The sequence below is a fragment of the Cyrtonyx montezumae genome, unplaced genomic scaffold (assembly GCF_038088225.1).
Source record: "Cyrtonyx montezumae isolate F1298 unplaced genomic scaffold, pur_monq_1.0 scaffold_36, whole genome shotgun sequence".
In the NCBI taxonomy this organism is placed as follows: domain Eukaryota; kingdom Metazoa; phylum Chordata; class Aves; order Galliformes; family Odontophoridae; genus Cyrtonyx; species Cyrtonyx montezumae.
This window is the reverse complement of record NW_027072041.1, coordinates 7,478,632-7,495,712: the sequence shown is the minus strand read 5'-3', so window position 1 is coordinate 7,495,712 and position 17,081 is coordinate 7,478,632. Positions and strand designations below refer to the sequence as shown.

Sequence of the window (17,081 nt, the reverse complement as noted above, 5' to 3'; positions counted from 1 at the left end):
GTCTGCATGTTTATGGTAGCTTTCATCTGAGGATCTGAGTACTTTATAAGCATTAATTAATTAAGCTTTCCAATGCCATGAGCAAAGTGGTGAACAGGCTTGTCCAAGGCAACAGGGGAAGAGCTGGGAAGAGAACTCATGAGGAGCTTCAGTTATGCAAACGGGGTGCCAGGCAGATTTACAACCCCACCTTGGGAAACACCACCTCACAGCGAAGACATTTCCACTCTCACTTTAAAAACAGTGAACAGTCCTAATGTATCTGTACTTATCTATGTATTCACAAATGTGAATGCTCACGCAACATTGTCTAAACATACACATACACGCAGGCACCCGCAGGGCCGCCTGGACACGGACAGGTGCGCTGTGATGCGCAGTCCTGCCCCAGAGCCCAGCAGCCTCAGGGCGCGCGCAGGCTTCCATGTCTTTATCCTGAGGCCATTTTGACACACAACTGCGCGTGGCTTCTACCTTGCTACTGCCTCGCGCCAGGTTTCCTAACAAACTCCAAACTTTGGGCTTCTTATGCGCTCTAAGTGTCCGTGAGAAGCACCCGAAGGGACAACGGCACACCCCCCTCCGAGGCGCGCTCGCGAACCCTCACTCCAGACGCCCCCTTCGCACCCCCAGCGACCCCATGCGCGCAGGCGCCGCGCGCTGGGCGAGAAGCAACCCCGCCGCCCCGCCCGCCCGGCAGCCCCACGTTACTTTGACTGACAGCTCAGCCTCCCCGCTCCCCTTCCAACCGACCTTCCCCTCCTCCCTGCACTCTGCGCCCTCCCATTGGCCGGCACGGAGGGCTGCCGCCGCTCCGCCAGAAACGCTTCCCAGCGAAAGGCTGAGAGGCGGGTGGAGCAGCGCTCGTCCCGTTGGCTCGCTACGCCCGTCGCGTCACGCACCCACGTTGGCGCGGAGGCCGGCGACTGGCTGCTACCGCCATCTCTCCCCCCGCGCTGAGCGCTGTGGGCGGGGCCGAGCGGCTGGTTAGCCGGAGGAGTGTGAAACCGCGTGTTAATGCGACCGGGCGGTGAGCACGGTGCATCGTGCCCGGCCGCTCCCGTCCCGCCGAGCGCATCCCAAGGGGCTGCCGCGCTCCGCGTCCCTACGCGGGGAAGGGCCGTGCTCCTCGGTCGGGAGGAACTTCATTCACCTCGGCGGGGCAGCGCCGGGACGAGGAGAGCGACGGCGAGGAGGAGAACGACGATGGGGAGGAGACCGCGATGCTCTGCGTGCTGCTGAGGCGTGGGGCCGTCCGGGGCCGGAGGCCGTCGCCCGCCTGACCCCACGCGGAGCGGGCCTTCCCCGCCCTTTGTTGTGCCGTCTCCGCCGCCGCGGGGCCGCCCCCCCACTCGCCCGCCCCCCGCGGAGCCCCGCTCCGGCCGCCCCATGCGCTGCTGTCGGTCGGGAGCAGCGCGGCCGCCCCCGGAGGTTTCCCGCCCGTCCCGCTCGCTGTGACGGCCCCGCCGGGAGCCCGCTAGGCAGCTGCTCGCCCTCGCGACTCGCGGAGCCCGTCCCGTCCCACGGAGCCACAGCGACAGAGCGGCCGCGGTCGGAGGATGCTCTCGCGGCGGGAGCACTGAGCGCCGCGGGGCGGTGTGAGGCGCGTACGGAGCCATGTTCCCGCAGAGCCGGCACCCCGTGAGTAACGGCGCCGGACGGGACCGGCCCTGTGTGCGGCGGGCGCTTTCCGCCCCGAGGCGCGGGGAGCGGCGGGGAGGAGCCGGGCCGCCCCACTGCGGGAGTCGGCGGGAGGAAAGGGCTGGGGCCGGGGTCGCGGCAGGGACGGGGCGGGTGGCTGGACGGCCCCTCGCTGCGTCCCGCCCCGTCCGCGCACTCTAACCGTGCCTCTCTCTCTCTCTCTCTTTCCCTCTCTCTCTCTCCCGGTCCGTCCGCCCCAGGCGCCGCACCAGGCTGCGGGGCAGCCCTTCAAATTTACCATTCCGGAATCGCTGGACCGCATCAAGGAGGAGTTCCAGTTCCTCCAGGCTCAGTACCACAGGTGAGCGGCGACGGGGCCGCGCCAGGGACGCTCCGATCCGCTCCTCCCGTCCCGGGCGCGAGGTTGCAGCGAGCGGCCGCGTCCAGGCGGTGGCGTGCGGGGCCCCCGGGCGGGCGGGAGGGCGGCTGGAGGCGGCGGGTGTTGCGGGAGGAGGGCGGCATGGCACGGAGGGTGGAGGAGGTAGAGCCCTCTTCTGTTGTGTGCGGTGTTGGCTCTTGCGACGCCGAGGTGCGGTGCTGAAGGGGCCGGTAGGACGGCAACTTTGTAGTGTAGTGTTACCAATTGTTTGCTGAGGCCGTGAGGTGCTGAGGGCCCCGTAGGGAATGGATTCCTGTGTGCGGAGAGTGTTTTGCGCTAAGAGGCGTTTGTCTCTCGGTTCTGCGCCCCTGTGGTTGTGAGCGGTCAGGACGGGAAGAAAAAGCTGTGTTACTTTCGATGCTGAAAGTCAACGGGCTGTGATTGGGGCTTCCTTTTCCCATCGCGGTTTGATGCTCACTCGAGATTTTTGACCTGTCTGAGCCGCTGGTTACTTAGAAATGCAGTCTGAACTGTGCGTGTTCGGTATTGCAGCTGTAAGTGAAAAAGGCTACCTTCCACAGCATTGTTCCGTGGGATGCTTTCTGGTGGCCCTAAAAAAAAAAAAAAACAAACCAAAACAAAGTGAATGTTGCTGCTTTTGCCCGTAGTCAAAGTAATTACAGCGATGCTGCTGTTTGTGATCAGACAGTTTTTAATTTCTGAAAACAAACCTGCTAGCAAATGGTGGTCAGAGTTACTGCTGTCCGGCTGCAGGCAAAGTAACTCAAGTTGGAGGCGCCTTGAGGTTAGGAGGTACAGATATGCCCGAGATGTAATTCTAACTGCAAATGGTGTCGTTTGACTGTGATTCTGAGTGTTACGTGAAAAAATACTTCTGTCAGCTCAGAGGAACTTTGGAGAGTGTCTGATCTGGTCACAGCCCAACAGCCATGTCCTTTGCCTGGCTGTGTAGCGGTGGAGGCAGCAGCAGCTCTCAGGCAGCACCACAAAATACCTTCTGAATTTCCTGCTCAACCCTTGTGTTTGAAGTATGAATTAAGCCTTTATCTCTCTGTTTGCATGTGAGTTACGAGGTTTTTTAATTAGCCGTTTTTGTCAAAATACAAATAAAGTAAGTGGATGTCAAAACAAATTACATAATAGTTACATTGAAGTTTGATCTATTTTGTAGCCTTAAACTGGAATGTGAGAAACTGGCAAGTGAGAAGACAGAAATGCAGAGGCACTATGTGATGGTAAGCTTGCTTATTTTTCTTTATTTCAGTAAATATAGTACAACGCAAGCCAGTATTAAAAAGTAATATGTGCTCATTTTATTTGCAGTATTATGAAATGTCATATGGATTAAACATTGAAATGCACAAACAGGTATGGCATTTTTTTTTCTAAATGTCAAAAACTGCGGTCAGTCTGTGTTTAAATGTAGCTACTGTGCTTGTATTCGGATGACTGCATTGCATGTCTGAATAGACTGATTTGTAGCTGTGATTAGCAGGCCTATGCCTACCTGCTGTCATGTGTGGTGTAGGTTAGGTTTAGTGACATGGCTGTCTTGCTGTTGGTCCTGAAAGGTGATGTCAGAGGTAGGAAAGGTCTTGTCTCTGTTTTTAAAAGTATAATTCAGTGCTCTATGTGGTTCTCTTTTGTTGCTGGCAGGAGGGAGCCTTTGATGATGACTTTGTAGCATATGTAGTGATAGTTGCTCCAATACTTGTCATTTAAAGGTATGAAAAGGTTAGTGACTTGGAAAGCTCAAGTTATGACTATGAATTTTCAAGTTCCCATAAAATTCACACTTACAGCCACTATAATGGTGAATAAAAAGAGTGCTGAAGTAGAACAAGACACTAAAGACCTCATAAGAGAAGAAAAGCTAAATGATTGCTCAGCCCAGAGGACCCTCAACTAAGTAGTCATTGTCTGCCAAATAAAGCATTAATGGTGGGGTGTAAGTGTTCTGTAGATATGCTGACATTCACTTTTTCATCAAGATGCTGGTACAATAAGTCTTTCAGAAATCGATGGTCTCTTAAAAAAATTATCATTAGATGAAGTTGCACAGTTGGACACATTTCAAAGTGCAACAATACAACTCTTTCTTGAAGTGTATGTGCTATTTCATCTAAAATTCTTGTTTCATTAAATTAAAGAGCATGGATGACCGGTTAGGGCATAGCGAGTAAATTGATTAGTTCAGGCTTTGGATCTTCAGTATATTCAAAGGCTTTCATTAAGTAAGTGAACTGCAGAGTAGAATTCTTCTTTTGTAACTCTCAACTCTTTGATTTTTATTTTGTTTTCATTTAAAAATATTGTATTTGGTGAGGTGGTATGGTAGTTTCAGGATAACTTTGTTTACAAATTTAAGATAGCATTCCACAATGTTTTTTAGGGTTACACTTGTTTGAATCCAAAATGCTGGTAAAAGCAGGGATGTTAGACAACCTAATTGTTTTGAAGTGATTCACTGAATAGGCAGATAAAACAGTAGGAGTGGTGGCTGACTTGGTTCTGTGCCGCGGTGTGTTTTTTGTCCAGTCTGTGCTAGAAGAATGATACTTTCTCATTGAGGTAACTTTTTATCCTCCTTATCCTCTTTATCCTGATTTTTGTGATTCTGTATATTTAGTCTGTTGTAAAGCTCAGAATAAACGACTTGTGAGGAAGCCAGTGTCCACACAGGGGGTTGATTTGGTGCAAAATGGATGTTATCTTCATAAGATCTTGACTAAGTCAGGTGACTTCAGTAAACATACAAGGAATTAACTTTAAGTAAAATCAATTAAGCCCATGAGATTAAAGAGCCTCATAACTAAGGTTTCTACTCTGACCTTAACATCTGTGCATTGCAAAGGTTTAATGCTCTCTATATATGGCAACTATAATTATCTACACAGTATGCAGTGATACTTGGGAAGTTTCTAAGATTTATGGCAGAGCATTGTATCTGCATTGATCCTAGTGGAGGAAAACAGAGCACACTTACTCCCTGTGTGCAGTTAAGAGAAGAAAAAGCATTTGAAGGGATAAATAGTTTTCCTTGGTTGTGAGCCTCAGATACTATGCTTTTACGTGTTAGGCAATTCTGATAAAGTAGCACCTTCATATTAAAGATTTAGATGCCTGCAGTGAGAATGCATAATACTGTTAGAGTTTGGTATGTAGGTGGTCTCAGAGTGCAGGAGACAAAAACAAAGAAAAAAAAAAAAGCCACCAATGACTTCTGAATTTCAACTGCTAAGTTCTGAGGAGGCTTTTGTCAGATAGTAATCATAATTTGTATTAAAACTGGTGACGTCTAGCCCCAAGAGTGCAGCCAGGCTCAAATTGATGCTTTTTGCTGGCTGATCACCAGCATGGCCTAAGTGCTCATTATGTTGTAGAGAGGGCCTTTGGAGCTCTCATTACGTTTGACAGGAATTCTCTCTAGGGGGAAACTGGGCATTAGCTAGACTTCTGACAGGCTGAAATTATTCCTACTTTATGGCTTATAACCAAATGCTAGCATGGCATCATCAGGGGACATGAAAAATTGTCATTTCTGACAACATCTTTGTTACTGAAAAATGCAGTGATGGGGAAACTTTCCACTGAACAAGCTTTAACGTTCCTAAGGCCTACCTTCTATGTGGATGTGAACTCACCCTGTGTGAAGCCTTTCAGAGTGCTTGGGCTGTTGATTTGAAAATAAAAAATTGTACTGCAGTGGTGTTAGCTTGTGCAGTGTACCATCTACATCACTGTGAAAGGCGAGGTGACTTCAGTAGAAGGAAGTATTTGTAGTCTGCCTGCTGGTGAAAAGGTTGACCTGTGCTGATAAGTTGCATCAGTTGCTAAACTCTTCATTTAATTCTGTAATCTGTCATGGTTATAATTTGACTAAAATAGAGTTAGGACTTGAATAAACAGATTTGACAGAGGCAAACTCAACAAACAAAAGCAGCCGTACCTCAGAGTTTTCACACTGAATATGTTGCATTTCTGTCAATGAATGGCTGCAGGTAGGCTTTCTTCATGGCTTTAGCTTTGACTCTTTGTAGTGTTTAGGTTTGTGACAATATGCTTAGACCCAGGTACTGCTGTTGCATTTCATCTTGCTGGCTGAACACAGATCAGGAAATAATCATTAACATACTTGTGGCTGGTTTGTGTTCTCTTGATTTATTTCTGTTTTTATAAGAATTTCAGAAGTTAATTCTTAAGAGGAAGTTGTGTCTGGGTTTCTGTACTACTTTCAAAGATAATTATCTTAAGATATATAAAGTTACTGATTAACAGTGTCTCTGAGACATAAACAAGTTTGAGTATTTGCTGTGGATACGTAAGATTGATTCAGATATTTTCATATGTGTCATGGATTGATTTAACGGAGGAAACTGAGGACCACACAAGTAAGGTTTTCCCACTGTGATATTCGTGGCTGGTAAAGCAGATGTGTCAACTGCTGGTGCCAAGATATAGAGTCTTTTGGATGTTAAAAATCACACTGTGCTCAAAGGGTTACTGCCCTTGGCTGTTAGGGAGAGATGCTGAAAATAAAGAGGTGCTGCCCTGTCATCTTCTGTCATAAGTTGAGAGATAAGACTTCCTGTGTGTTTAATGCCTAGATTGTTCAGGTGCAAGATTAGCTCTTGTTCAGTGGCAGGCAGCCAAAGAAAGAAGAAATCATCACTGCTGAACTAACTGACAGACTGTATAAACTGCTACAGTATTTGAGTGTCTGCAATCCTGAAGGTGACAGCTGGTTTTCCTTCTCTTTGGGCAGCTTATTTTGTGATCTTTGTGACCTGTCTTGAAGCAGACTTGTCATTCAGTACTTTGCATCTTGTAGAGAAATATACAAACTCCTAAACTGCATAATGCTAACCAGTTGTGCAGGAATTAAATGTTTGTTATAGTCCGGAATGTTTTATGAAATCATTTATAATGCTCTTTGTTCAAGGACTGAATCTTCTACTGATATCTCATTAGAACATCAGTCTTCAGGAGTGGGTTAAATGGATGGGAATTAAGAAGCTTAGTTAGCTCTCTACAGCTCCTGAGTAGGATGGCTGTGCTGTTGAAAGGGATTTAAAGATAAATTATTTTTTTTCTTCTACTTGCATTTTAATTACTGAAATGAAAAACGTCATGAATCCTAAAGGTTTTGATGTTGTGCTTTGAGTGTTTCAAGAGGATTTTACAGTTGGATCTGCTATGTAAGACACGCAGAGCCTGCTTTTATTTTAAAAGAGAAAATGATAAGATTGGGACGTATTTTTCTGTCAAAAATTGTATTTATTCTACAAATACTGCATTTCTAAATGTTTACAGTTGTACCACCAGTATAGCCATTTAAATTACAACTGGAGTTCCTAAGTAATGAGGAAAGCCTGAGTAATGAGCTCAACTTTCTCAACTTTAAAACCACATTCAAGCTTGAGACTGACAGTAAGGAGTTATCTGACAGATTCAGGGCACTGTGTGAAATATGTCTTCATGTGGCTTTTAGATAACCATATTGTCAGCTACCATCTATTATGTCAACTTAACATACAACTTAATCGAAAAGTATGTCACAGTATAAACACACTACATATGTTAAATACTTCCAGATCATGCATTTTTGAATGGGTCTGCCAGATTTCAGGTTCATTGCAGGATTGTGCAGGGAAATGAGAAGCTCTTTCTACTAGTGACATTGTCAGACTTCCTTTGTATTGCTAGAACTTAAGTTGCTAAATTTGTTATTACACTTTCTGAATTGGCTCAAGCAAGGTTAAGAAAAAAATCTGGTATTTTTGGAGCAGAGAGTGGAAGATGAAGGAAAGCTTATTCTCTCACAGCAGTTACTGGGGTGAAAGGTAAATGCCTCTTTCTGCTATTTGTAATACAAACCAAACAGACAGGCTAGTATTTGAATTGCCTTTCATCTCTACTCTGGCATTTTAGTTCTGTAGCAAAGCAATAAATTGCATTTCATCTCTGCAAAATGGAAGTATCTTCTGGGTTTGTTGGTAGATCATCACAGGGATACACTGAAAGCATCTGAAAACAATTTCATGTTAACTTTCACTTATCGGACTACACAGTACTTACTAATTTAAAAATGATAACAGCATTGAGTAGAGCTAATGTTGGCATTCCACTGAATATGAGTTTAGTATATGTAATGACAGCTGTGTCAAACACTGTTATCATCTTTTGCATCACACTTATTAGGAGTACGCAGGTTTTAGCTTTTTGAACATCTCTAGTTGCTTATATGATTCCTTTTAGAGGAAAACAACAGCTGATAATGAGTACTTTTTTTTTGTGTGTGTGTTAACAACTGCAAACCTGTGGCTTTTCAAGTGCTTATAAACAGGTTAGTCTGAGGTTCAACCTGAACTTTTATGAAGTGTCATTCTTGAATATTTTTTGAAAGTCAAGTTGTACCACATCTCTGGGCAACAAGTATCACTGTTTGACCCAAACTTGATATGAAGATTTTTTACTTCACTGGCTGGGATTTTACCTTTTTACAGACTAGTGGCTGTTGCATACCTTCTCTTCAGCAGTGTACCACTGACAAGAGTCTGGCATAACTTGTCTGTAATCATCCTCTTGCAGCAATTGGATCCCTTAATAATTCCATTCTTGAATCTACCCAAGTCTGAGTTCTTCCTGATACATTGTATAATCAACTCTCACTGACATCAGCGACTTGCTCTTTGCTCCAGTTAGTCTTCTTTATTACCAAACATGGGGAAGGAACAGAAAGGAGAAGAATTGATTTTTCTTGATGTGTAGGTTTTATATTCTTAACCATTTCTTTCTCATCATCACATGATCATGTCATCATGCTGATGCATGTTCTACTTGTCCTCTCCTGCAAAACTTCTTTGTAGTGGGCTTTTCCCATTTCTTTTATTGTGTGGGGAGGAAGCTGTTGTGGGTGCAGGATAAGTTAGGCAATTGTGTTAATTTTTGGGGGCATGAGTTTAGGGGCTGGGGATAAAGATACTTCATTTGAGATGTTTTCTTTGTTTGATGACCCTTAGTTCTCAGCAAATGCTCGTAATTGATATCTAGCTGCCTTTTCCATGAGGTTAGAATTTTAATCCTCTATGTGTATTGCTCACGTTTGAATTCTTGCTTATGAACAATAAGGGCTCCATCAATTTATACTGAAGCTAGGGGTTGTTGCTCCTAGAATGTCTGTTTATGTGCACTGCTTAACTGCCCTCTTATCTGCCAGCTTGTAAGTCTGCTTTGCAGTTCTGTCTCTTTCTACTTAGCATCCTCTTGTGGAACTAATTTTCATACTCAGTGTGTGCTGTCTTCTTCAGCCTGTGTTACTGAACATAGTTATAAACCAGATTACAGGAAAGGTCCCTGAGATACTACTGCTGACCTTCCTATTTTGTGTGAGCTGATGTTTTTTCCCTTGCCCTGTTTCCTATTTTTTGACAATTATTTATCTGCTTAGGCATGGTGCCAGAGGCAATTGAAGAGTAGATTTGAGTTTACTAAAACATTGCCTGTCTGAGCTGTACTTCAGATCTGACTAGGTTTTAGAAATGAGTTATTTCCTGAAGTCATTTATTGTAGAAGAAGATATAGTGATGACATTTCTTTTACTTTTTTTCCCCCTCTGTATTTGTTAAAGCAACATGATTTTTGTTGGTTTTTTTTTTTTTTTTTTTGCGTGAACAAATGGAAACGACACTGGATTCTCTTAGAAACATTCACAGTATGCTTATATTTATATAAATCTGGAATGGAAAAAGGATTATAGCTTTATTTCATAAAGTTCTGGTGAGGATTATTTTAGTTGTTAGCAAGCCTATTATTACCAAATATACTTTCGGTATGTGGATGAAACTGTTCAAGAAATTAATCAGTTTGGTAGGTTTCATTGAAGTTTTTGTAATGATAATAGTATTTTGTGGCTAATGGTAAATTGAATAGCATTTAAGAAGGGGATTGACTGATTTGCTTTCACCTTTTCTTCATGTTCTTCAGAAGTGTGAACAAATTAGTACAGATGATTAAATTAGAAATTAAAGTTCTTTGAGAGGTGTTGAGTGGGTTATCTATCAGGGTTGTTTATCTGAAGATATACTGTACTACTTAAGTGACAGGAAGACTTAGCTACAGCCTTTTGGGCTGTGTAATCACATAACAGAAAACATATTTGTTTGGAGTTGTTCTTTTGTTGTTAGTGTGGTGGTGGTGGTGCCTCCATCTTCCCTCACCCAGGACTGATTTTTTTGATGGTTAGTCTTTTCTTTTTTAAATCTTGAAGGTTTTTGATGTTTGTGTAAACAGATGGTCAAAGTAACTTACTTGTAAGATGACCAGTCAGTGTATTGACAAGAACAGACACAATAGAAAACTGCATTAGGAGGCAAGCCATTTGGATTTGCAGTAAATACATTACAGAACACAAGTGAATTGCCGATACTGCTTGTTTAGCAGTTTGCAAGGGCAATGGTAGTATGGATTTTTGAATTAGAAGGGAAGGACTGTTCTTTCTCTGTGCTGGAACATCTAGTAGATGGCTGAGGATAAAATTGATTTAGAGAACAAAATGCTGCCACCTCTATTTTTTTGCCATTTTAGAGGATTCTCTATGGATTAGTAAGCAAAAACAAAAAGGTAGCTTTCAGTTTTGGAAGAGGGAGGAAAAATCGGTATGCTTGTTTAACTGCATCTTGATTAGGTATTCTAGGAAAACATGCTTTTTTCATATCAAGAAAAGCAAAAGCATCTGAAAGAAGATAGTTTTTATGATCTGTGTCAATCTTTCTATTTATGAAACTGTTTTTAAATATGCCAGAACCTCTGAGTTGCTGTGGTCTTTGTATCGTTATATGATGATCACAACCTCCTTAAATTCAGAAGTTTGATTTAAGACTTGGGAGGTGGGAGAGGAAGAAAACCCACATTTTCTTGGGGAAAAATAACTGATAGACAGATCATTCTTTTGTGGTTTTGACATAAGTTTCTATTTACAACAAAATGCGTTTTTATTTTTTTTTTAACTTAAATGCTTATCACTATTTTTTAATTTATATGAGTCTGGATGTAAAGTCATCCTGCATTTCTGCTTTCTTGAGGTTGCCATCCATTACTTTGCAGACATCTAGCTGTCTCAAATAAGGAACATAAACTGCCACCTAAGCAATGAAAACTCTTTTTTTTAACAAAACCATATGGGAAACCTTTAAACTTTTCCTTTACACTGAAACAGACACTGTCAGGTGACAGTTCTAGGGAGGATTTTGCACCTCCCTGTGTCCTAGCAGAATTAGTTCTAGCAGTGCCATTTCTGACAGGGTATTTGTCTGGTTTGCTGCTGAAGATTAGCAACAGCAGCCACTCTCAAACTGAGTAACAATACTTTTCTGTGACTGAAGTGCTTCTTCAGTTATAACCCTATTTTTTCCTTTTTCTCACTTTTTTTTAATTTTAGCCTTATTTTTTTCCCTGTGCATTTTTGTCCCCATAGATAGAAAAAGGTAATGGTTCCTTTTCCTTCCAGAAGTGTTTTGTGGACTACTGCAGCCTAATGTTCATTCTTTAAGTGGCTTTGCCCAGATGAAGAACAGTGCCCCAAATAAGTACAGTACTCAAGGGTAGGAGTTGCTGTGCTGAGTAGCACAGGAGACTTGCTTAGGTTACTGTTGACTGTAGTGGCAGCCTTCTTGCAGTGTGCTGCTTGTAAATAACTTCAACTTCTGGTCCACTGTGACAGGGAGATTGATTGCTTTCCTGGCCTCTCATGTCCTTACCCTTTTTGCTCCTGTCTGGGTATGCTGTGGTCTTTTATGCCATTTTGACACAATCCTTTTTGTTTTTTTTTTCCTAGTTTTTCTTTTTTTTTTTTTCTTTCACTGCAAAGTGAGTTCTGAAGCTCTTCTCTAGCATATTCCATCTTTGTAACTCTCAGCAGATTAAGGATTAGGGCAGGTAAGGAGATTTTTATGCTTATTACTGCAAATGTTGAAAAATACCAGTAATGTTATCCACACAGAACTTCTTGATACCTAGTTTAATCATCAAGCCGTTTTGCACATTCTTGTAAAGTTCTAGCAGATGTGTTGTTTGCATTGTACTTGAGAATGCTATACTGCTAGTGACAAATTCTTAGTGAAGAAGGTAGAGCACCTGTGTCACCTAGCCATAGAGGTTTGACCAGATTGGAAGGAATTTACTTGGTTCAGATGCTACTGACTGTTGTAAAGTCTATACAAACTGTAGTTTGTCTTCCTGCTTTGCATAGATATTGGTAGTTGAGAGGCATTTTGACGTCTCAGAGTTGAACAGTTGAATGAAGCAGAGGTATCTTTGCCTTATTACTTGATGTTTTCTCTCTGTTAGGCACTGTCCTTTATATGTAGTTTCTTTTCTGCTTGACACTTGAAGGTTCTGCAAGTTCACTAGCCCAGGCTTCATTCGTATGCTCTTACCACAATTCACTTGCTATGGTTAACTTGATCAGAGCATTCAAGTAAAGTGAATTGTTTTACTATCTGAGCTGCAGTGTTGACTTTAGGTAGCGAGTAATTTGTGTTAATTATGTTGTTTAAGACTGTCACATAGTTAAGATGGGTACAAAAAAGTTAAAAAATAAAAAAATAAAATTTCTGGCATCCTTGGAGGCTGTCTTTTGACCATCTCTTTCCTCCGCTAAATGGATTGAACCTTTTTTTGTTCTCCTTAGTATTTCATCTGGATGAGCACCAGCTTTGCTTTTGCATAACTTACTAGTGGCACATAATTCTATAACTATGTGCTTATGCTGCATATATTTGTACTGCTTCACCTGGCATAATTTTTACTTCTTGGATGCTTCCTTGTTTGCACAACCTCAGATAGAAACTTGTGATTATGATTCTTAGTATAGTTCATTCTTACCCTTCTTTTCCTGTCCATTCTTACTCCATTCTCAGATGTGTTAGCTTTCATGCGTATCCTGAATACTGTTTCATAATTACCCATCAGCTTTCCATAATGCATTTTTTCTCTAAGTAACAGATTCTGTAAATATGAACTTTAACAGTTGATGTCTGATTTCCAGAAGTTTTGGGAACTTTATTCTGCCTTGTACCAATAACTATAAACTATCTTATGATTGTCAGTCTCAAATTACCTTCTATCTGGTCAGTTTAAATCAGTTCTAGTCTGCAAGATGTAATCTAGATGGCATCTTTCTGTATTCTGTGAGCAGGAGGATATAAACAAACCATAAGAAAATAGGGAAGAAATTTGACATATCTCCAAGATTTTGCTGAAGGACTTTCAAATTGTTTCTCCGCATAGTGAAAGTTACCATTTTTCCTTCCAAATTGTATGGCAGCTAATACTGCGAACGAAGAAGTTGTCAGTCATCTTAATTTGTTATTCATTAATGAATCACCTGATAGCATCTGAGGCATTTATAGCACGCCTCTAAGGCCTTAAATTATTTCAGAGACTTGAGATGTTTGAATATCAGCTGTGAATATAGTAAATATTGTAAAAGTGTGAAGTTACATAAGATGCGCAAGTGGATGTGACATGTTTAATTAAACTCAGCTTAATTTCATAGTTATTCCTGAAGTCCTAGTGAACATAGTGTATTGTATTGATTTTTTTTTTTCCCTCATTTCCATCCCTTGTCCTCATTTGTGGTTCTGCTTATTTTGTCAGCTTGCATACTCATTGTTACACTGAAGATTCTGTTGTAGTCTTAAGTGATTATCGATAAGGACTGAATCTCAACGTAGAGTTTTGTTAAAGTCTTGAGTACTTTTAAGTGTGAGTGCTTGATTTGCCTTTTGCTCTTAAGTTTTGGAAGCGAGTTGGCTCCTAGGCACTGCCACAGTTACATAGTATCTCTGACATTCTACGGTCGTCCCAATGAAGTGGCACTGGTGAGTGCTGTAGGGATGTATGCAGAAACTTGGTTGTAGTTTGTGGAATTAAGAGCAAAATAGGAAGGCTTTTTGGTGTATATCGTAAACCAAATGAAAAGCCAAGGGGATGGGATTCCTTTCTGTGAGGTGTAGCAGTTATAGCTATTCCGTTCTTATGGCTATTTTTTTCACTATTCTTCTTGTATCTTTTGTACGTAGTGCTATGTTGCTCAACTGTTCTCATGTTAGTTAAGTTCTTAATGCTGCAATGGTAATACTGCACAATATGTTCGATAATTATGAAGTATTGTTTCTTTCAGTGAACTTCAGGTGTGGGATGGGAGGAGCTTACCTGGCTTACTGTTTTTCTGTGCTCTCAGTTAGGTTCTTCCTGTACTTCCCTGTACTGCTGTTACTTGATGGGTGCTTCTTGTTAGCCTGCTTAACTTGCTGATCTGCTAAGCTGGTCCTTTTCCTTTTTCCTGTAGAAATGTTTTCTGCTCAACTAGTGAGCTGAGATGTTGGACGAGTCTGAACATCTCCAGGAGTGCTTTTGGAATAAAGTGATCAATACGTGCCTCTGGAAATAAAGGTGGTGAGACTTTCTCTTTTGGATCAGTCAGCCTCTGACTTGCTCTGCCATCTCATGAAGTTTAAGTAAACGGGAATCGTGTGTGCCCTGAAACAACTGGAAAGAAAATTATAGCTCTGATCTAGGTTCGGAGTTTTAAATGGCTCTGAGTATTGAAGGTTAGCTTAGGCATGGAAACAAAACTGTGGAGTTAAGATTTGAATAAATGCAAGATGAACTGAAGTTGGATTAAAGGATAAATGTTATAATGGTACCTTTTGACCAAGTTTATGAAAAGTCTTAACATAGTGAAGATGTGTGAAGGGATCACTTGAACATCCTGGCAACAGCTTTGTTGTTGCCAGCTGACTTAGGTTGAACAAAATTTACAGCTGCAAATGGAATGGGCAGTTGTTTACAGTGGTTCAGTGAGAGCTGCACAGTGACTCTATTATAATAGAAAAGATGGAAATTAGACATCTGGAATATATCCAGTCATTTTACAGTTGAACAAATTTCAAACATATAGTAGTTGTTAGGTAAGTGTAGCTATTGACTCATGCATCAGATTCAGTTTGTTTAAATTAACAAGACCTTTCTGAAACTATAAACTAACATCTGAAGAGGCTTCAGGTAAATGTAGTTTTGTTAATAAATGCATGCTTGGAAATTATCTATCATTCTGCAACTTCTTCGTTTTGAGTTTTTGTTCTGTTAATATTTCTGTTGCTTCTTCCTTTCTGCACTCCCACCTGCAATATGGTCTTGGTTTTTGTTTTTATTTTTTTTCATAGCTAAAGATTTTTCATGCCAGTCTTCTGGGGTTTTAATTTCATCATTTTGTGGGTGGCCGACCTCACGATTAAACTGAGTAGTTCAAGCGTGGGGCAGAAGAAAAACTGTATTTGTTAATGATATGTCATGTTAAACTGACAGCTTATCCCCAAAATACAGAGATTGTTCTTGTTGCTGAAATGAGTGCTACCCATTGCTGCTTGTCAGATTGAATTTCAACTATCTGTTGAGAATAAACCCTCCCTCCTCCTATTGGTGTGAATGTTAGTAATGACAGCATTTATAATTTAAAATATAGTTTGAAGGCCAACTTCCACAGTTTGTCGCATGGTGGTTAATATCGTTGTAAAGGGGAGATGAATGTGGCTACTTCTCCCAGTGTGTTACTCAGGAGACCAGTAAATTTGATTGGCTGCTGCAGTTCTAGCAAAATCATTCGATTTGAGAGCAATAGAAAGATAAGATATCCAATTACTCAAATGATTTGCGGGGTTAGCCAACGTTGTCATGGAGACGCAAGTTGGAACAAATTAAATTTTAAGCAATAAAATAATCTTAAAGCACGTCTGGGAACAAGAAGATTTGGCAGTGGCACTTACCTGAATTGAATCTTAGCTTGACATGCTGTTGTTTGACATTGATATACTATGGGGGACTAAACTTCTAAATGGCATATTGCCTTTTTTCTTCCTTCTTGCAACCGTTGCCAAAACAGATTGTAGTGTATTAGTTTTAAATAAAAGGGCATTAATTTCTCAGTGCTTAATGTGGATTCAGTAACACATGAACAGCAAAGTTCATAGAATGCTAGCCTTAATCATTTGAGACTTTCGAATATTTAAATTTTGAGATTTAATCATACCTCCAACATCCTTTCTATCCCTAAATTGTTATCAATGTGTTTTTGTAATTGCATAAGCCTTTCCACAGCAAAATTAAAAGTTATGCTCTGCAAAATGTTGGTTCTTCTTTTTAATGTGATGTATGGATAGGTGTGATTTTTTTGTTGTTTCTGAAGGTCTGAATCACATTGAGAATAAAGGCTGCAACACTTAAGTGCACTGGTTATTCTTGTGTTTGTGCAAGAAACACAAAAATAAAGAATGGGTACTAAACTTCAGCTCAAGACTAAATTGTGCATTTGCAGTTTCTTATCCAAGGACCTTGTAGACATAGTTTTCAGCTGATTTCTGGTTTGTAGCAGGGATTAAAAATGGTCAAGCATGTTCCATAAAGAGGGCTTTTATCCACATGCCTGTTAGGCAGATGGAGATGAAAACTGGTCTGAGGTTAAGTCAGTTGCAGCATTCTCACAGCCTTCGATTTTTCTCCTCATCCCTACCACAGATCATCTCAAATCATTCAGTAATGACCTAAAATGCAACATCGACCTTTACTCTATACTGGGTTACTGTATTATATGGTATAAATGTCAAGAAGTCCATTTCCTCCTTCCAGAAGGAGTTCAGTGTTGTGTTTGGCTTCCTACGTGTTGGAAGTGTAAATGGAGGCATAGTACTTCAGCATTAACTTGTAAAGCTTTTGTGAATGTAGTTTGACAGTATATTCTTTTCTGTATATTAAAAGCAGGCTGGTTTTATTGAAAAGAATAGGATGTGCTTTTTCTTTATCGTAGTAACTTTGGGGTTTCATATTTTGCTTTTCTAGAGTTTCCTTTACTGATGCTTTCTCAACGTTTCTCCTAAGCTGTCTTCCTCCAAATTTAATGACAAATGTGATCCGTATGAAATAATTCAAGTAAGAATGTAATCGAAATGCAGATACTTGATCTTAAGAAATGGTGATGGAG

At 41.4% G+C, this 17,081-nt stretch overlaps 1 protein-coding gene across 3 annotated transcripts in view; it reads left to right on the top strand.

Annotated features, from left to right (window-relative positions):
• Positions 1 to 1,054: 1,054 nt before the first annotated feature.
• The window catches only part of TLE1 (TLE family member 1, transcriptional corepressor), a 71,194-nt gene continuing 55,167 nt past the window's right edge, over positions 1,055 to 17,081 (top strand). For 2 of the 3 annotated variants that reach the window (XM_065745560.1, XM_065745559.1), the window contains exons 1-4: positions 1,055 to 1,641; positions 1,902 to 2,002; positions 3,213 to 3,276; positions 3,365 to 3,409. In XM_065745560.1, the coding sequence (XP_065601632.1) occupies positions 1,618 to 1,641; positions 1,902 to 2,002; positions 3,213 to 3,276; positions 3,365 to 3,409 (234 nt within the window). In that variant the 5' untranslated portion in view covers positions 1,055 to 1,617. Of the gene's footprint in view, positions 1,642 to 1,901; positions 2,003 to 3,212; positions 3,277 to 3,364; positions 3,410 to 14,418; positions 14,498 to 17,081 lie in introns of those variants that run through there. The other variant, XM_065745561.1, reaches the window with a different exon arrangement.